This window comes from Gymnogyps californianus, chromosome 2 (assembly GCF_018139145.2).
Source record: "Gymnogyps californianus isolate 813 chromosome 2, ASM1813914v2, whole genome shotgun sequence".
In the NCBI taxonomy this organism is placed as follows: Eukaryota; Metazoa; Chordata; class Aves; order Accipitriformes; family Cathartidae; genus Gymnogyps; species Gymnogyps californianus.
In genome coordinates, this window is record NC_059472.1 from 66,034,887 (window position 1) to 66,055,832 (window position 20,946).

Below are 20,946 nucleotides of genomic sequence, written 5' to 3' on the forward strand. Positions count from 1 at the left end.
AGAAATGGCTCCTGTGAAAACTGACCAAGATTTTCCTGGATTTCCTGAGTTTCTTTGCTTTTCTCAAAAAGACAGTTCTTGAAAGTTGGTTTGTGCCCTTGATTATTGGAAGGGGAGAGTTCGTCAGATCCTTAGTACCATGCTGGCTAAGATACTTCTCTGGCAATCCCCAAGTATCCTTAAGTTGTAAGATTCCTGATGTGTGTCAGAGGATTATTTAAAAAAAAAAAGGGGGGGGGGAGAAGGAGAGAGGGACCATCTTGGTGGCTGAACTCACTCTAGTTTTTCAACATCCTTCTTGTGCTGAAGAGCCAAAAACTGCAGGTGGTATTCCTCTTTCCTTGTCCAGTAGACGTGAGCTTTGTGGATGATCGGATTTCAGCTGGTCTAAACCAGCCTGTGCCTTCCTGGACCTAGCCTGACCCATTACCCCCACTGGGAACGTGGCCCAGAAGCATGCTTCAGCTCCCAACGCTCATGTCCATGGATATTTTAATGCCTTGTGACTACCCGGTGGGAACATTCGCAGTGATATGTTCTTTGGCTACATGTCTTTGCAGAAGGATGAGCTTTGTGGCGCTGGGTAATACCTCTTGCTATAAGTCAGGTCGGTTTTTCTCTGGGCGACTGTAAGGTGCTGCAGAAGCCTCTTGGATCATTGTGTTGCAGCAAATACCGAAGGGGAAAACAGAGCATCAGCCATCTGTGCGCACCTCTGTTTTCAGACATGGCAGTGATGGGAATTGCTATAATGTTCTGCTTTAAGAAGTCCTCTTCCTTTGGGCTCAGTGCTTCCTCCCTTCCTCTGTCTCCTCCCCTGAGAGCTGACCTTATAATCAAAACACTTAAAAGCTTATTGCTAGATAGGAAAGCGGAAGGATCAAGAGAAACTTGCTTAGAAATTGGCACATGTTGTAGGAAAATATTAATTGAATTGTAATTACACCTTCTCCTCCTCCTCCTGTCTTTCACGACAGAATACATTAGAAGCTCAGTTCTTATCTAGGTGTTGTCTGTGTAGCTCAGGGTTAATGTTTCAGCCCTTTTAGACAGGATCTGAAACCACATTATCTTGCTGGCTTAAAACAACTGTGTATTCTCATGTGTCTAGTACTCAGTGGCTCCTTTCCCCTGTCGGGTGACAAGTGAAGTATCTGTCCCCTCTGAAGAAATTGCCTCTAATCTCTGAAAAAGGTTTCCAGATGACCCTTTCTCTCTCTCTTTCTCCCTTTTACCAAGAGCTCCAGCACATGCGATGTGTGGGACTTTTTTTGTTTGTTTTGTTAAGAATCCTGCCTGTGGCCACGAGATCCCAAACCTATTTTTCATTTTCTCTCCTTAGCTTTACAGAGAGGTGGCAGGCCTCTTTCCCCATGAATGTAAGTCTTCAGAAGAACAAATACTTTTAAAACAGGAATTCCTACATTAATGGTGAGACTTCTCTTTAATTATAGCTCCATGTAGCCAGTCTTCTCTCATCCTGCTCCGAGTGAAAAGAGATTCCCCACCCCCACCCCAAATTGTATATACAGCTTTTCAAATAGGGGGGTAGCTATCTGCCCAAGTGTAATATTTCTTTTCCAGTCACTTGGATATTCTGGAATAGTAGAGGTATAAGATTGCCTCAGGCCTTTAAATGGCAGCCCTTTGAATTGTCTGTGAAAGTGTTGGGTTTTGCACTTTGAAACTGACACTTTTGTGCTTTTTGCTTAAAAGCAGCAGAAAGTATTTCTCTACTACTACTATATTATTTCCTGCAAGCTGTATGTAGAAGTAAGAATTCATTTTCATGTTTTCAAAACTGGGTAAATGCACTTGTGATTCCCTGAAAAATAGTCCTTTGGAAAAAAACCCTTTTTGTTGCTGAACAATAGGAACTTTTGATGATGGCTGAGGATTATAAAAGTGCAGCTACCTGACTCAAGTGCTGACTGTGACATTTCTGCCTTATTGATAGTGTCATGTTTTCTTGCATTACAAACTGGTTTACAAATTAACAATAATGTGACTAACATCCTACTACTATAAACAAACCCATTAAGATAAATATATCCAGTTAACTATAACCATATTTTTTTCCTCTTCTCCCATCCTGTTTTGACTTTGTTCCAGTAAATGGTGGCATTCAGATGGATGCCACAAATGGATTTTTCATAAATTTTCAATCATACTTTGATGTATCCAGAGTATAGACGTGGTACTGTTCTGGACCTTGAAGACGGAGAGCATGTTTGGGATCAGCTATGCTCTGTGCTCTTATGAAGTTGCTAGCAGATAAAATGATGTGTTTTAGTCTTGAGCAAGGGTAGAAGTCAGTGCTTCAGTAAGCCTGCCCAACTGCTAGATTGATGTAATATCCAAACAGCTTGTGGGTGGTTTGTCCTGCTCATGTGTCATTTCCTCCTCTTAGGAGGAGTGTACCTGTGCTTGTTACATTAAGATAGCTGTTTTAAACCTTTCACATCCTTTCCCCCCTGCCCCCAAAAGTTGCTGATACTGCTCAGACACCTTAGCAGTATTGCAAGTCTACATGACTGTTCAGGTATTACAGTATATGTACACACATTGTGTACTTGAAAGGTATAAAGTATAACATCAAGCAGTGTTATAACTGTAGCAATAGTGGTAAGAGCAAACTTGTTTTTACCAGTCCCTTGTAAAGAGATTTTAAAGGTCTGGTTCTTCTGTGTCTGGTGTTAACTAAGTGAGAGAGGTCTACAAATTGTGTTTTGCAGCCTTTGGTACTTTGATTTCACTCTAACCCTGAAGCCTTACAGGCCTTCTGAAGTTTTAAGAAATGTTTTCCATGTGTAGCACACTTCAAAATTGATCAAAAAGCATCACTCAGTTTAAACCTACAGGATGTTAAAACAGACTTTAAGTCTGCTTTAAGTTTTTAAGCAGTACTTTAGATTCTTCCAAGTTAAGGTCATACTTGTCATACCTAGAATAAAACTAAAATAAGTGCAGTGAAAAGCCCTGTAACCAGCTGATTTAACTTCTGGTTTTGAGCTTCAAAACATATTTGATTATATGCAAACCAAATGTGGCACGGACTCAGAAAACCGCAATGCTTCCCCCTCTCAAATGAAGACAGTATGCCACAGCAATAGCAACTTGAGACGGTCTGGATTGTTGCAAACTGTGTCAAGAGAAAGAGTCTGTAAATGTTAATCTCTTAAGAAATCTTGCCTCTGTTCCTTTCCCTCCCAGTTTGCTGAGCTTCTGACAGCAGGTATTGTATTTATTCTGATGTGCTAAATAGCATCTACTAAACTCCTGGTTCCTCTGTTATTACAAATCTTTGTTTTTCATAATAGGATGACCTTCTGAAGTGGTCATACCTAGTGAACTTAAGTCTGTCTTTAAATGGTTAGGTGACTTGAGAGAAAGTGACCACAGCTTAACAAGTTACCACGCAGCAGATGAGCCACAACAGTTGGTCCTGTGCATGCTTACTGCCCTTTACAGATGAGAGGCCAAACTTTTCAGCTGAAAAGGTGTTGCACAGACAAGTCATTTTGCGATAATTCTGTTCAGGTGACAGCTGCAGTTAGCACCAGCACAGTGTAACTATCTTCTTTGACCTATACTCTGGCACTATGTGAGCAGTAGTGCCTGTAGGACATACTGGGAAGGCTGGGACATGTGCTTGGAGCTACCTGGCTTCGCAGAGCATGGGATGGAGGAGGATATGCTCTGGTGCGAGGGTTATAGTCTCAGGTCCTGTGTAACAAAAATCTAGTTACTGAAAGATGGGAGTTCCTCTGACGATGTTCCTGAAGCTAGTAATCTGTTACAGGCTTGGGTGCTAGCTGTGCTAACCAGATGGTTATCAATATCCCTGCAATGCATTGACCAGAAGGCTAGGGCTGCTACCTTGCTTTTCAGCACCTCCCATACTCTCCTGTTCTTGATCCTGCCTCCAGGTTTTCACCTTTGCTTTCGTAATCATTTTTAGCCTAGTAACTTGGGAATTTTTGATCTGCTTAAAACTTCGTCTAGCCAGTCTGTCTTATGTGAGTCGTCTTCTGAATTTTAGTCTCGCCACACTGAAGCAGTCCTAAAGGACACTGAATAATGGACCTTCAATTTGCCAAGGTGCTCTTTAAAGTTGGAAAGTTGTTTACAGCCAAGTCAGAAAGGAATGTCTCCTGTGTGAGGTTAAAATACCTGTGGAGGCTCCGTCTGGCAGGCTGCAGGACTAGCCACCTCCAAGGAGTTCTTCAGGGGTGCAATTAATAGTGCTTTCCTCAGTAGTCCCTTATCATTCCCTTTGTAAGAGACTTTGCACGCACTTAATCTGAGCTTTTAGTAACCGAGAAACGCTCTTCCAAGGATTGCTTGCTTGCCCCTAATTACCTTTACAATGCAGGCCAGAAGTTAAAGATGAAATGTACCATTGGAGACATTCCCTGCCTCTAAGTGAAGGCAAAATCTCCCAGTACAGAGGTAGTCCCGTTCCCACTGGAAATTCCTGAAGTTAATTGGGGGAGAAATGTCTGGGGCAGGGTGTGGTGCACCAGCCCCAGGGTCACCAGGCCTGGGGCCATCCCTCCTGCTTCCGCCCGGCATAGCTGTTCCCAGTCCCCCATCAGGTCTGGCTAGGTGTGTTCCTGTGTGCATCAGATTACTTCTCTGCAGCTGTTGTTGGCCCTGAGCTCATGGGGAAACCTCTGGTGGAAACTAAAAGGGTCTTAAATAAGTTTGCACCCAGCCAGAGCCCTTACTGGTTACAGGTGCCTTGTAGCCATGCAGATACCTCTCTTAGTAAATGTTCAGAAAGTGGTTTGCTCTTGCTGGAGACCTGCAGGGCTGCCTTTCTGCAGGAAGCTAGGCTCATGGGTTTGTCTGCTGTTGGCAGTGTTGACCAGACCTCCTGATTCAGTGGTCCTTTGTCCCTCTGGGTGGCAAGGTGCCAAATGTTCCTTTCCCCCTCGTGCTGATGGTGACATGCCATGGATGTGTGTATCCCGTGCTGTATTTGTGCTAAAGCTATGTGGTGTGATGGGGTGTGTGGTACTCTGTGTTCTCCTGAAAATACAGGACCAGCTGGGTCTACATCCTTTGCAAACAGACTTTGGTTTGTTCCCAGAGATGTAGCGGACTGGAAGAAAAAAGGAAGAGGTTTGCTTTTGGAAAGGTAGACCAACCACTTAAGGCAAAGATTTATTTTAAAGGCTTTGCTGCGCACGACTTTCTTGAAGGAGAACAGCACTGTGCATTTAAATATCAAGAGTTGAGGCAGTGAGGAAGGCTGGCACTGTGTGCTGCTTGGAGGCAGTATGGAGAGAGATGGTAGGAAGAAAGCAGCTACGTGGGTGACCTGATAGGAGAGGCGCTACTGGAGCAGGGGTGGCAAAGAAAGGGATGATGAGTTCAGAAGAACAGGCTGGGAAAATAGCTTTTGTGGATAGCTATTTTCACAAACTATCACCAGCTAAGAAATAGTTGGGTGGTAGTGAGGCAAAATAGTGTTTAGGAAAGCTAGGGGAAAGTACAGAGCAGCAGTCAAGGCAAAGTCCAGCTGGGCAGATGGGTAGCTGAATGGTGTCCATGGATTTAAGATGTCGGGCAGAAAAGATCTGGGTAGGTAACACAGAGATACATGCAACTGCCTGGATGAAGGGTGGTATTGGAGTTACAGGTGCTGGGGAAGGCAGTGTAATGGTCTTGGGGCCAATAATCATGAAAGAAGGTAGGTAAAGCAGGGAAAAGGGTAAGCTTAGCTTTAAGTTGCCCTTGAGCTGGCAGCTGAGCATCTGTGAAGAGATCAATAAGACATTGCATGGGAGGTGTGTCTCATGAACAGAAGTTGATCTGAGAGTGATGGGGACGGAGAAAGAAGCTGAATTTGTCTTCTGAGTAGATGCAGAAGAGAGAAAAGTGTTGTCATGGACTGAGCCTCACAGACCCCTGGAGAGGGTTGGAGGGGTTGCAAAGGCTGTTCTTCAAACGAAAAGCAGAGACATGAAGCATTGTGTCCAAGAAGCATGAAAAAGGGGAACCACTGGGTTTCTTTGGGGGGAGAAACTATTCTAAGAATTGAAGATAATTAAAGCATGGCTGTATTTGTATGGGGGAGTGAAAGGGGAGAATACAAGGGAGAAGGGTAGCAGTATGTCATGATGCCAATCGCGAAGAAAGTTTGGGGGAGAAGGTGGTGAAATTGTGTCTGTGATGGGGTTCCTATGAAGAGAGGCTGTCTTGCTCTTGTGATTGCTTCTTGCAAGAAATAGCAAGAGGTGAGCAGGGAACTGAGCAGACCGTGAAATCCCACACTTCCCACCAGCCTGATCATTGGGATGGAGCAGAGCTGCTTTGGAGCAAGCGGTTCAAGGGGAGAAGAGAGAACTTGTTGCAGAGAACATCTGCGTGGTTGGTGGCATCTTGCCACTAGCGACAACCGCTATGAATCTGGGCGCAGAGCAAGAGAGTGCTGGGTGAGCTGGGGGAGAAAGAGGGAACAGAGAAACACAGACATGAATGTGACAGCAGAGCTCTGAAGTCCCAGATGAAGTCAGCTGGCGCAAACCCATTTACATTCAGTCTTCCCTCCTTCTCTTTCTTGCTCTCTGCTCCTTCTCACTGATAAAGCAGCCCTGATCAGGTCTTCCCCATTTTGAAAATCTTGCAGGTAAGCAGAAATTACAGTCTATGCAAGGATGAGAGTGGTTTTCTTTCTGTTTCTGATTTTTCTTCATGGGAGAAGTAGGTGGCTAACGTAATTCATGTTTATTGCTAAATGTTGCTCTTTGGTGTTTTCTTACTACAATAGCCTGAACTCAAAGCCACCGATAAACTAGAGGGATGGCACCTCATAAACATAGGGCTTCATTTTTGACCCTGTAAACTTTTTGAAACTTAAAATTTAAAGAAAAAAAAGTTGGTCTGTTTTGCTTGCAAATAAATCTTCCATTTCGTTTCACAAAATAACAGCCCTCCAAGTAAACAAACCTCAAAATCCTGCTCCCTCCTCTCCTCTGACCTCTCATCCCCCCTAGCCAGAAAAAAAAAAAAAAGGCAGTTGATTGCTCTTGGTCAGCCTGTGTAGGTTTTGGTCAGCTAGCTGTGACTTTCTTCTTCTTTAACACAACTTTTATCACAACACTTTGCTTTTTCTTTTTTGCTAATTTTTCTTGGCATCTGTTTTTGCTCAGGGTTCCTGCTTGATGTATAGTATTTTGTTGGGTGCTTTATGTCACTAGCTGCAGACAGCGAGTATAGTGGCTGGCTGATACTTCGGAGTATCTTGGGACAGAGCTTATTCTTTGTGAAACAAAATGTACAGTTCTTTCTAGTTTTTTTTTTCAGTCATAATTAGCTCTGTCAGACTAAATTCTTTTAAGTTCCCTTGAACCCTCTTGTCCTCTGACTTCTGAAATAGTAGATGCAGTATTTGCATTAGATAAATAGGTCAGAATCATTTACTTCATTATGGAAAACTAATCTGCCTGTTAAAACTGTTAGTTTATCAAACAGTGTAATACAGTATTGTTCTGGCAGAAACCAGTCCTTGTGTCTCTTTCTGTGGAGGGATATACTAAAGATGAACTTAGTTTGTAGTTTAGAAAAGCAGATAGTCATCTTGGCTATCTGTGCAAAGCCCTCAGAATTTGTAGTTTCTGGAAGATACGTGGTGGATGTTATCTTGAAATCCTGGCTGAATACAATGCAGAGCACCCAGTCTCCAAGCTGTGCGGTACTGCAAAACCTATTATTACTGTGATACTCTGTATCAGCCTCATTAGGGATGATGAATGAACGGTCACTACTGAAGCATTTTTTTCCCCTCTTCTGAAAAGACCTGCGGACAATGGTTGCTGCCTGTGTATATGCACAGGGTGAATTAATCAGCTAAACTCCTACTACAGTAATACTAACCTTTAAACAAAAAAAGTCGTCCTCATTATCTGCTTAAATCTCTTTTGAAGAGACTCTTCCCTCTTTCTACTCCTCTCTGCAGAATCACCTAGCTCCCTTGTGTTAAAGGGCGGCGTCATGCAAAACGCACAAGTGAAATGGCTTGCATTTGTTTATCGTTGTCCTGTTCCTAGGTGAAGGAAATTGTCTCTTGGGCTTTCCTGAGGCTGAACGTGTGAACGAGTTAATTTGACTACACAGCATTGGTATCAGACCTCAGTGCCCCAAGTCTGCAATTGCATCCCTGTGGGTGGACTGTTACCCACATGTCACGCTCCACTGATACAATCATGTCTAGTGTGCCTGTGGGGGTTAGGCTGACCCTTTCACCAGCTGTCCTCCTCTCATGTGGCAGCTTAAGCTGAGCCTTGGGTCATACCAACATGTAAATAACCATCCTTGCTTCTTTGCTCTCTCCTTTCCCATGTCACTTTCCTGCTGAGTGCGATGCCCCGGCACGGGAGCTGGCCTGTGCCTCGGCATGTGGGTCGCGCAGAGCAGGACCGATGGGCTCCCCCGGCAGACCGTACGGGGCAGGTGTCCGGGTGGTTGTGTAGGGTGGGTGTTGTACTGGCTGGGGTGAGACTGCACAGCATCCTTGCTTCCTTGCAAGTACCATGCATGCTAATGGTCCTGAACAAGTTGCCTGTCCGGTAGACAAGTGGTTACTGGGATTGGCATCTGAAGACCCTGGCCTGGCACTTTTTTGGCTAAAGGGATCCTGTGTTCCTGTTCAGGTGCACAGTGCAGGAGATGCAGCTCTAAACAAAGCCTACAAAGATCTTGTTCCTGCCCCTTTAGTTTACCACGTAGATGTTAAACTTGTCACTTGAAGATGGTTGCTTCTTGTTTGAATCTAGGAAAGAGAAAACTTTAAGATACTTTTCAAGTAAAAAGACTTAATTTTTTTTCAGTTTGAAATGTGTCAACAGAAGTAAGTTGCCACTTCGATTTTTCTGGAGACGAGCAGGGGGTGGAGGACAAAGGAGGACTGTTTTTCCTCCATTGGAACCAGCTGTGGTTTGTTTGGCTTTTGTGCATTTGGATGGGCACTCTGAATTGAAATCCAAACTGGAACTAGCAGTTAATATTACAAACAAGCGGCATAATTTAACTAAACAAGCTCTCAGATGATCAAAACTAGGCTTTGATGCTGAAGAGTGGGATTTTCGTAACTGCGGAAGTAATTTGAGAACATGCTTGCACCCAAAGTCAGTAGGGTTGTTTCTTTTTTTTTGCTTGAAGATGATTATGGTGATGATTCATACTTTTGTTAGTCTCAGCAAAAGAGTGGCTTGCATGTATAGTTGATTTAACATCTGAGAACCTCTAAGCAAGTCATTCTTCATTTTGAGGAAGAATTTATCTACAGAAAATTCTCCCTTCCCCTTCCCTCCCCCCTTTGTTTGCTTGTTAGTTTTTTGTCTTTGGTTTCTTGCCCTGCTATTGACTGACTTTGCAAATGAGAACTTCCATGAGATCCTAGTCACAGCCTTTCTTGTTCTTGGATTTGTGGATGTGATTCCATGCTTTCAGGAGTGAGTTAGCATGGTTTTAGAGGTTCAGTTGATGAACAGTAGTTTACTAGTACTATACAATCTGAGTTATGAAATTAAATGTACCAGAAAGATGATTTAAGCTACTTTAACTAGATGCCTGTTTCCACTCTCTTCATTTCCTTGATTAGAGAATCTAATTTTTTTCCTCCTGTTCTTAGTAGCATATTTGGCTTCTAGTATCAGAAATAAGGTCCATTGAAATCTTTTCCTCAATCTTTCTGACTTATGTAAAATAACTTCATAGATTTATAACATTTTCAATTGTCTTGTGCCAAATCACACACACTGCCCCTTTGTTTGTTTAGCAGCCACTTACTGGTCTGTAAAGCTTCAAAAATAAAAACCAGTGGAGTGACAGAAAAATTAAACCCATGAAAACTAACTTAGAGTAAGAACTTTACTCCTCCTGTATGGATTACCAGGAAATTCAGGGAGCATGTAGAGTGAGTGTATTTCCTAATAACAAGCTGTGCGCTTGCATACCACACTTCTTTAAAGGTCTTGCGGTTGGGATCCCAGTGGTATTGATGGGAAACGTGCAAAGAATTTTTATAAGGTTGTTTGAATAGCTGAGTAACTTCTTTTGAAAGCAGTAGAGTGAACACTTCTGCTTCAGAGAAGAATGGTTTTGTGGATGCCCGAGATGATGATAAAGAATGATGGAGCTTCAAAGTTAAATCCTACAAATGCAGTTATCCTCTAGAGGTTTTAATGAAAACTTAATATTTAAAACATACACTTAAGGTGGCACACTTGAGCATATCTATTGTCAAGCAGGGTGGTGTCTTGGTAGCCACGGTTATGTTCTAATGTGAGGACCGAAAAGGCCATTTGTAGACTTGAAAGCACTGATATGTGACTATATTGATCATAGAAAGAGAGAGGTGATGTACAGCATATTCAAATGCCAAGCTAGAGCATTGGGCTGTGGCGACATTTGACAGCAGACGCTCTGTTTTCTGTTGCAGTTTGGGGCCGAGTTCAGAAGGTTTTCCCTGGATCGCTACAAGCCAGGAAAGTTTGAAGACTTCTACAAACTAATTCTTCACATTCATCACATAGCCAACCTGGAAGTGATGATCGGATATGCTGATGTGCATGGAGACCTTCTCCCTATTAATAACGATGACAACTTCTTCAAGGCTGTTTCAAGTGCTCATCCACTGCTCAGGGTTTTTATACAAAGACAAGGTAAGATGCAGTTTCATTTCGGTGCCTCGAAGTGTGCTGGGGCAAGATGAAGAGTGGATTTGTGGCCCCCATTCAAAGGCTGAAATGATGTAAGAGGGACCTAGGAGCCCTCTCACTGCTCCTCTCAGGCACTTCATTACAACTTGCAGGAATGGCGTGACTTAAGGGCAGGTAGAGGGACTGCATTGCTGCCTGTAAGGTGTTTGAAGGATAACATGCTGAGAATCACCATGAGCCCCTTCTTTTCCGAGGGGAGCGTACCTTGTGCTGCTGGTACTGTGTCATCACTTGAGCATGCCGACTGCACCACTCCACTTGTTTGAGGGAGCTGTGAGGAGGGAGGGGATCCTAGTACTACTACTTCACATTTAAAAATTTTATCTATCCATCTTGATAGTCAGTGTCATACCTAAATGATTCATGCCTGTATAGTGTGTGAATGCACACAGATATGTAGTTATTAAAAAAAATAAATAAAATTCTGTCACAAATGAGGTCTTGTTTGACTATGTTGACCTGGCAGACAGACAAATGATGATCCTCCCCTCTGTCCTTACACTAAGGAGTGTTGAATATTCCCATTTTGAATCATCAAGCAAACCTTGGGCAGAATTGCCCAAATGTCAAAATGACATCAGTTTTAAGTGGCTGTGTGTTGTTCTTGTCAAGGTTTTACTGCAGATATCTGAAACTTATTAAAGACCATGTTTGGCAGTTGATTCAGATGAGGATTGATTTTTATAACAAGGTGTCTTCCCCACTGAGCTCCTTAAATCCCAGGGGAACCTAACACTGTGTTAACACTACCTCCACAGTGTTTTTTTCAGTCATGTAGTGATTTATAGCTTTTGGAATTAAAATCTTGTCAGTAGCAGAGTCAGAAATGAGACTTGATCTGAGACTCTGAGCAGTCATGTAGCTTTTTTGGCCTGGACTCTCTGCTGTGTGGGCGTTTGTACTGATAAGGATTTAGCAGGAGGCTCCAGCCTGCTCATTGGTATGAGCTGGTATAGTGTGTGGTTTGATTCAGGGTTGTCAGATACATCCAGGGCTGTGTGGCCCTGCCCACTCAGAGCATGTTGTCTGCTACCTTCTTTAAGATGGGAAACAGTGCTCAAGGAGGCAATGGAGACGAAGGTCTAGAGCAGTTTGTTTTGTTTGTGTGTCTGTCAGATGAGTGGAAATGTCTGTGGGAGAGGACTTGGGTTGCTAGCTCTCCCTTCTTGTGCAGAAAATGCAAAGGTGGATGACAAGTCCTGTTAAGTCTCCTTCCTGCAATGCGTGTTAGGGCTTGTGAATGTTCATGGTGGGTCAGGTCATGAGAAATCGCTTGCATGACTTTGTCACGCCTGCATCAGTTCGAGTTTATTCATGTCTCTCAATCCTGCTCAAAATGCAGCTGTCCTTTCTCTGCTTGGGCAGACTGCTGAAGCCACTGAGTATCCCTAACTCTGCGTTGGGAAGGGGGTTGCCACCAAAATGCTGATCGCAGAAGTAGGCAAATGAGAGAAAACTGTTGACTACATGTGGAAAAAATGTTCCCTCCTCCTCTTCAGTAGGAGAAGTATGCTAGTTAGGAGGTTTATAACTTGTAACCTTAATGGAAAAGTACAGTATTTCCTTTTTAAAAAGCTTTTCTTTTACCTATTGCTCAGTGGAAAGAATCATGCTGACAAGTAAGGAAGCTCATACAAGAGGGAAGACAGGCCCATGCCTCCTTACGTGTGGCAAAGCCTGAAAGCTTTCCCAACACACGTTCTCCTGCGCTCCCTCTATAAAGCTGAAGGGAACAGTAAATTCTGGCCAGTCCCATTGATTTGTGGCACCTTTAATAAGGGACTCCTGAGGTTAACATTTGAGATTCATGCTTGTGGATGCTCCCAATCAATCATGTCCATTTCCTTGTCTGAGAAGAAGCCTTTAGAAATTGTTCCCTTCAACAATAATAGTTACTGAAATCTTGTTTGTCTCTTCTTCCTTTGCTCCCCCACTGTTTTCCCTGTCTTCAGACTGGGGTGACAGAGCAGTGCTGGTCCTTCTGTGGAGACCTGCACTAGAGAACAAGGTGACTAGCACCAAGAAATCATTGTGCCATCCAGGAGAATGTGGTGTGCCTGCAGTGCTTCAGCTCACACCCTAAACTCTGACTTCAGAGGCAGGAAATCAAGCTCACAGGGGTTGTAGTAAAATACGAGGCTGGTCCTCTTCTGTGACTTTGAAGGAGGCTGCAGAGCATGGGCTCTCTAGCCTGTTGGATCAGGGATCACTGCCCTTCAGTGGGAGAGGTCCTGGGAGGTGGCTGCCAAAGGTTGTTCTCACAGTGTTGTAGAGTAGGGAGAGTTTGAGAGAACTGGGCAGCAGTATGCAGGCATGGAAGGACTGAATAGTTGAAGTTCAGGTCTTTTTCTAGCAGAGCAAATTTTATCAACTGCATGATTATTCATCTTATCTGTTTTCCCAGTTTATAGCTGGGTTATCCTTTCTCTTGTCAAGTGATTTATACAATCATGTTAAAACAGCTTAACTGTTTGTTCCCAGAGTGGCAAAATAAGTAACTTATCTTTGCACAATAATCAAGGAACAATTTGCTAGTTTGATTTTTGTTTGCCTAGTTGTTTTTCATCTGAGCTTAGTCTTGCACTTTTACAATTCAAAAGCGCTTCCCTCACTTGTCCCCAGAGGCAAGCCACGTGCGCACTGCTTGGACTCTTACATGCCAGGCTGGTGTCCAGGTATGGGATGGCTGTTTTATTCCACTTCCTCCTTTTTGTTCAAGTCTCCTGAGCCCCAGATTTTTCAGGATCACAGTAGCTGTTCCCTCCCCAGGCAGAGGATGTCAGTGCCTATTAGCCAGCCTTTTTACTAAGGACCTGAATTGCCATTCCCAGTGTGCTTGCAACAATTACTCTTCATAGTTTTTGGGGTCTTGAAGGCTCTGGGATGCTTGCAGGTTATGTTTGAGTAAACTCAGCTATGGCAACTTTTCATAGCTCATAGCGATCCATCTGCTGAAAGTATGTGGTGCTGCTCTTTTTTTTTTTTTTTTTTTTTTTTTTTTTTTTTCCCTCCAATACCAAATTATAGTGCAGACAAAAATCCTAGTTAGGGAACTAGGCTATAAAAAGAAAAGGCAGTTTTCCTTTGACTTGCTTTCCCAGGCTGCAAGTACAGGTCATGTCCTGTGTTGTAAACTGATGTGGCTTTTTTGACTTCATTAGCACAGTAGTGTTTTATATCAGCTGATGCTTAGAGCCCAAGAATTCATTCACTTGGCTGTAACCGATATCAGACATATCCAGAAGTCTCTGTGGAAGGTGCCTGCTGCTGGGGAAGGGACGGATATCCCAAAGACCTTAGAACAATGCAAGGAATTATGGATGTGTTTGACTTGCTTCATAATAACTGAACTCTTGTACTCTAGCCAAGACCTGCATGAAGGAAGAGCTTATCCGATGATGCGGTTGGTCATCATTTTTTCAAGACTCTGTTTGTTCTGTGTCTGATTTAAACTACAGCACTTGAGACAACGTCTTTAATACTGCAAAAATATTTAAGTGTAAGCTATGAATTCAAGTAGAAACAACAGAAAAACTGAAAGGAGTTAGTATTACATACTGTGAATGCACTACATTTTTCCTTGTATGATTAAATGGAATGATATTACTATCAAATCTTGCTTTAATGCCTGTCTCCCAGAGGCAGAGTATGTGTTCAAACCAGGCTGCGTTGGAGGCTCTTAAACAGAATGGAATAAATGGCAGAATTATAATGACTTCTTCATTGTAAACCTGCCTGAAATGACTCCTTGAACTTTGCAAGTGGGGTATAAGGATGTAAGTGGAGGTCTACCAGGTATCAGAGATTTCAAGATTTCTCCTCTTTTGCTTGGATTACCTACTATGGTGTGTTTAACCTAGGAAGTTCAGAAACTCAGGGAAGTGTTGCAAAATGAACATGCTGATGACGCTGTGAGTACTCTGTGCGGCCCTTTTTTCCAAGGAAAAGAGGTCGTTACAGGACCAAGATGCTGAAGTACAGCAAGCATAGTGAATGGAGGGATATTTGGCTCTAATTCTAACAGAGCACACCACTGTAAATCCAGACTAATGATTCTGATTCTGGGAGAAGTGATGGAGGCTGCTGATGACCAGACCTTCACTTCCTACCACTCTTCAGGGTTTACAGAGTTTTCATGGGCACTTTGTCAATCCTAAAGCATATTCTAGATCAAATTCACAATCTTTCCATCAATAAAATTAATTTTGAAGCTTTCTAAAGGTTTAAATGATTTAATGGTAAGTGTCCTACAAGTAGGAGACAGGTGAAGTGCTGGAGTGTCAGATGCTGGATCTGTATTTCAGCGTATCTTTGTCAAATATCACGCTTCTTGTAGGAATGTAAAAGGCAAAAAAACCTGAAGAAGCTGACGAGCATTCTAATAGCAAATAACCCTAAAACACTCTCTACAGCTAACTGGAGCGGGGCCTTACATCATAATTTAGTAAGTGCCACAAATGAACTGCAGCTCTTAATTGAGGTGGCTTGAAGTTGGAGAAGGCTGATATCATCTGATACCTGTATTGTCTTGCATTTTGCAGTCTGGAAAACTGATAGTGTGTAAAAACCCATTAAGTACCATCTTCAGAAACTTGCTATAAGTGTCTTTTCTTTTCTAGTTATATTTTAATATAGTCCATTACTGTAACAGTAAACCAGTACTGAACACCAGTTGTTGCTTTTCTCCTTGAGTGGTTAGAGCTGCTGTGTACCATCAGTTCTCACTTAAAGCTTGATCCAAAATCAACAGGGAAAAATGTGCATTTACCTGGTTGGGTTTTGGATTTGGCTTGCTTTAGTTTACATTAAAGATTGGAAGATGCTGTTTTTCTTCAACTGTATGCAGTGACTAATGTATTTCAACTGCTGTGCCATGCAACATATTTCTGTATGTTCAGAAGCAGTTCATAACTCTGCAATTTGTTATTTACCTGGCAAAGTTCTGTTCTGCTTGAAGTACCAACATCTGTGCTTAGCTTTCTTGTATTATAAAATCAGAGCAATCACACAGAGTTTTAAAATAAAAATGTGCTAATGGGAATCATGCCCAAGTCTGACTGAAAAACTGATGGTGGGTTGTTTTATTGTCTTTCATACTCCAAGCAGATAATCCCCAGGAATGGTGGTTGGCTGTCTAACCACATGTGTTAAACACAAAAACTGGCTCTGAGGCAGCGGCTAAAATGAAACCTATTTCCAGCTACCTAAAACCTTTAACTCTCTGCTCAGGCTCCTAAAGTGGGTACATTTGGAAAAGTTTGAGTTGAAGTCTTTCACATCTTCTTTCTGGTTCTTCAGGAACCTTCCTGTTTATTTTACAAGACAAGCATTGACTTCACCTTCTGAAAATGTGTTTCTGAACAAGAACAATGTGATTTTACTGCTCTTGTTAAAGGCATCTGATATATTAAATAATAAAGCAGGTTGCAGCACATGTTGAGGGAAAATACTGAACTGCTTCTGGTCTTGCTCTTGGTTGAGCTGCACAGATTTTCACAATGGTCTTATATGAGTCTGAGGGAATAAAATAAAGTTAAGTGTGCAGAGAAGGTGACTTGAGGTCTTCAGTTTACCTGCTCCTGTATAAGAGGAGGGGGGGAGCAGGGAGAAGAAACTCTGACGCTGTGTGTAGCTCATTAGCGCACTGGAGGATGTGGCTCTGCTGTTGGTCAGACTGTCCCAGGGCTGCTGCCCTGTCTGCTCTGCCCTGGCACTGGTGTGACCCAGTGGCTGAGCTCTCTGAGCCAGCTCTCTGGCAGAAAACTAGTTGTTTGAGTGAGGAGCTAGCATGGGATGGGCAGGACCACAGCAGATTTAAAGCGACTTAACACTGCCATGAAGCCTCTGCTTCCTAGGAGGAAGAACTTGTCTGCTTGTAGCCTTTGGAAATGTGCAATGCCACTGTATTTGGAAAGGAGGCAAAGCATCTTGTCTCAGCTTTAACAAGATTAGAGGATGGTGGTAGATTTCATGCTAGTATAATAGGAATTGCTGCTAGGCTTAAATTAAATCCTTTCATGATTTTCCTCAGAAACATCTCTGGTTTTGAGCTGGAGGGGCCTTTGAATGCTTGTCAAGCCAAGCAATCTTTGTCCCACTCAAGTCCTTTGATATCTGAAGATAAGTAAAATGCAGCTGTTTGTTCCAGTGAAGTCTGGCAACAAATTACTGTAACTTCTCTGCTCCACCTTTCATGTGCAAATGATGAGACTGGGTAATCATTATCTTTCAACTACTTTATTAAGCATCTTTAAAAACATTATGTTTTATCTGGCTTGACAGACATAAACACAAAACAGCCTTGGATTTTGTTGCTGGCATGGTTAGTGATACCTGGTGGCCGAGCAGAGCCAGCATGAGGCTGCTTCTCTCCTTCTCCTTGAAAACTCCATTTTTAAGAGTATGAGGATACTCGATTTTCATCACCAGTTACTTTAATTGCGACCAGAACAGCTGGTAAGCAAGAATTTTCAGTGAAAGGAGGGGAAAGTGTGTGAAAATAGCATAACCTACAGACTTTGTAGAGTTGGTCGATAACTGATAGTGGGAATTGTTGCAGAAATATGCGCTGCATAAATATTAGCAGTTGCAGTGTATGGTAAGCATGGAACAGAAGCCTGGCAAAAATGCTGCCGCCGCTGCTGCTGCTGTTCTGTCACTGGCAGCAAATGTTTGTTGCACTTCTGTGTTAAAGCTACATGGGATTTGGTTTCAGTTTCAACGCTTAATAACTTAATAAATACTCATAACCAAATATATTAATAATAAAAATAGACTTTAACAGTTGATGCTTCTTAAAAATTGCATCAGGCTGGTAGCAGCACCACATGTTCTTCTGAATTTAGACTAAAGAAACTTGTTTACAGTGGGAACTCGTGCAGCCTTTAATAGGAACCTCTACTCAACTCCATGCTTAGCTTTAGCTGGTAACCCACATAAGAACAAGCAAATAAACACTCTTTTCTGCCCCTTCAAACTGCTGTTTGTTGTCTTACAGTTGCAGATTGCTGCTCTGACAGTACTTAAAAAAGCAAAATAGAAGAACCCCCCAATTATGTCTACTTAAAGATAGTCTCAAGTAAAACTATTTCTTGTTTTCTTCCTTGGTCTGGCCCTTTTTATTTAAGATAGTGAAGCTGCTCTAACAGGTGGCTTGACTGTATAAAAACAGTGGTGAGGAAGACTTGTCAAATGATCCACCTCTGTTAAGGTCCCTATGAGGGGAATTTTCCACTATTTATCTTTCCTTACCTTAGTAGTCAAAACAAGAGATTCTGTTTCCTGCTCATGGCTCAGGTTTTTTCCTGTTGTGCCTAGTTGTCATTTCCCTTCTGTAAGTGATGGAAACAAGTACAATGTGCAGATAATAATGAAATGCACTTGACAGTCTCTTCTTTGACACCGGATTTTACCTGAAAAGACCTCACAAGCTCAAAGTAGCTTTCATGTAGTGAGGGAGGGTAGATAGCACAATGCAAGTACAAACATTAACTCAAGACTCAGGCCTTCAGGAATAGGCCTTCTGCTAAATTTCTGAAGTACTCTAAACTTCTTAAGTATACTAAAGGGCTTATGACAACTTAATCGGTAGACTTTTGCCCTGAAAGCAAGCATGCAGTGAAGGATGTTTCTGCTAGGTGTTTGTAGTAGACATTGAAAAATTAACTTAAAATATAACTCAACAAATATAACTCAACTCAAACCATTTTTTTTAAGGGACTGAAAGCTCCTCTTTTATCTTCAGACTGCCTGTGTTGTTGGGATTGCACGCTCCAAATTTAAATGTGAGTGTCAGCATTAATACTGTGTAAGAACTCTGGATATTTTTCAATTCTAAGAGAGAAAGCAGTTTGGGGGAGGTTGAAAGAACTCTTTCTTGAACCTGCCCCTGATGATGATCTAGTCGAATCTTATTTTTTCCTCTGTGCTATGTTTAGAGTAGCAAAGAATCCTGTGGGAATATTAAGGAAACTATTAACCTAGAAAACTTCACTGTTGTTCTTGCTCTTCAGTCCCCTGCCATATGCTGACATTAAGTAACCTCTGAAAACTTCGTATGAACAACTTCTACACCACTCATCTCCCCCCCCCCCCCCCCCCCCGTAATTTTCTTGTATTTTTTCTATTCCGCTTCTTTCTCCCATTTATTGCTTTTTCTTCCTTTCAGCTCTCAACTTTCTACTCCTTGCCTTAGCTTTTTAATTGCTCTGCAAGGCTGTCGCTCACTGGGCGGGAGAATGTGTGTTGGGTGAAAGTGCGCAGGTGCTGGTGCCTGTTTTACTCCAAGTGCTAGAAGAAGGCTTGGAGAACATCAGCATCAGTGGGGTGGAGCGGCAGTGATAGAGCAGGTATGGAAATAGCAATTAGTGAGGAAAAACTGCCTGTTACCATGGGTCTTAGACCAGTTCGTTTTCTTCTCTGATTATCCTTTTGCCTTAGAAATACTAGAGGAGCTGAGAATTTTAAAAAAAAAAACATTGTGAAATTTTGAAGGAGAACATTTATTTAATTTGAATTTACGTATGAATAAGAAATTACGTACTACCTGGTGTCTGTGGAAGTTGGAGAGCTGGTATCCAGCGGAGTTGGTGGAAGGCACCATCTTTGCATGGCGAGGGCACTGCAAGGCTACCCAGCTGCTGGCAGCAGCAAGCTCCAAGACAGCGTTTCTGCCTCTTCAGCTGCTGTAGGTGAACACAACTGTTTCCTTTAAAGCTGAGGTACCAGCTGAGGATTTGAAAAGGCCTAAAGGTGTCTTCCTCATCCCTGAATGCCACTGAGGTGTGATGAGAGGAGGTCTGTCAGTTATGACCTTGGGTTGGACACTGATGGTAATTGGTTTGCTTTATTAGCCTGCTGTATTGCTGCTTCATTTTCATTCTGCCAAGCAGTTTGGTAGTTTTAGTAGCATGGATCCATCAGATGCAGTGATTTTGTTTACAAAATAATGTAACACTTCTTACATTTTTGCTTTTGTGTACTTACTAAGGTCTAGTTTTAAATGCAGCTGGCATGAGTAAAGGGGAGGAAAAAACACATTGTGTTTCAGAACACATAAAGTTTCAGAAAGAATTCCCCCAAACTGCAAGAATCTGAATGAATGAATAAATGAATGCTTTATAATAAAGCACATAAATAAGTCCAGGGCTAGTGTCTTTGTGGCTAGCAACAAGAAAAAAATGGAGTTCCCTAAGCTTGCATTCCTTGAAGCTGCATAATTCTAACATGCCTTATCCTCTGTAGAGGGGAAAAAATAGAAGTATAGTACATTTGGTGTACAATATGCAACAAGACGTTTTAAAAATTTTGTTTCAGAGCAATTCTTAGCTGAGACAAAGTATCAATAGCAGGAGGAGTGACAGTAACAGTGCAGTGGACACTTGTGCAATGTACTCGTTGCTTTAAAAATTCTACCTGAGTATTAGAGAGAGGAGAAGGTAGCATACAGGGAGCCAACTTAACATTTATGCATCAAGCCCTGGTACAGGATCTTTCCTCAAGCCTGAATTGTCTCTAAAGCTACAGATGACCTCTTCATGGTGGGTTTTACCTGTACCTCTCACAAAATGTGAGATCCTTGTTTCCAGTGTTAAACTGAACTTCGGTCCTGCAGTGCTATGGTTGAAAAGTTGCTTCTTCATCCATTGGGTTCCTTCATGAGGGAGTTACTTTTCCATATGGGTAACCACATGATGTCTCCATTTATCAGTTTGTTGTACCTGAAAGGTTGTATCCCAAGGGTTTCCCCTGGACAAACAATAATTGAGGCCAAACAGTGCTGCTGCTGATTTGCTAGTGAGCTTAACATTCGCAAGGGTGACTGAAAATGCTAATTCTAGTCATGATTTTCACTAGATCTGGCTAACACCTCTTCTTGTGTAAATACGTCAAGCCCAGAGGCACATCAGATTGTTTTTGTTTTAGTTGACTTCAGTAATTGTGTGGCTGGTGCCTTTCTGACCTCTTCAAGGTATCTGTGCTTGCAGTGGGCCATGACTATGAAAAACAGGAAACTTTTGTTTAACTTCAGTCTTCTGTTCAGGTCTCTTGCCTTTCGCTTGTGGATGCAAAGGTGCTGGTGAGAGTATTGCAGAATTTCCCCTTCCCTGTTTTTTTGGCTGACTTCAAAGGCTGTGTGACAGCATTACCTGGCAGCTCTTGTCACAGTGTAGAGTTTGGTGCGTTAACATTTCTTGCACTGAAAGAGAGGAATTGC

At 42.4% G+C, this 20,946-nt stretch overlaps 1 protein-coding gene across 1 annotated transcript in view; it reads left to right on the forward strand.

Moving 5' to 3' along the window:
- Positions 1 to 20,946, forward strand: part of PARD6G (par-6 family cell polarity regulator gamma) — a 66,847-nt gene that overhangs the window by 3,035 nt on the left and 42,866 nt on the right. Inside the window, exon 2 of the mRNA XM_050892164.1 lies at positions 10,451 to 10,673. Coding sequence (XP_050748121.1) covers positions 10,451 to 10,673 — 223 coding nt within the window. The remainder of the gene's footprint in view (positions 1 to 10,450; positions 10,674 to 20,946) is intronic.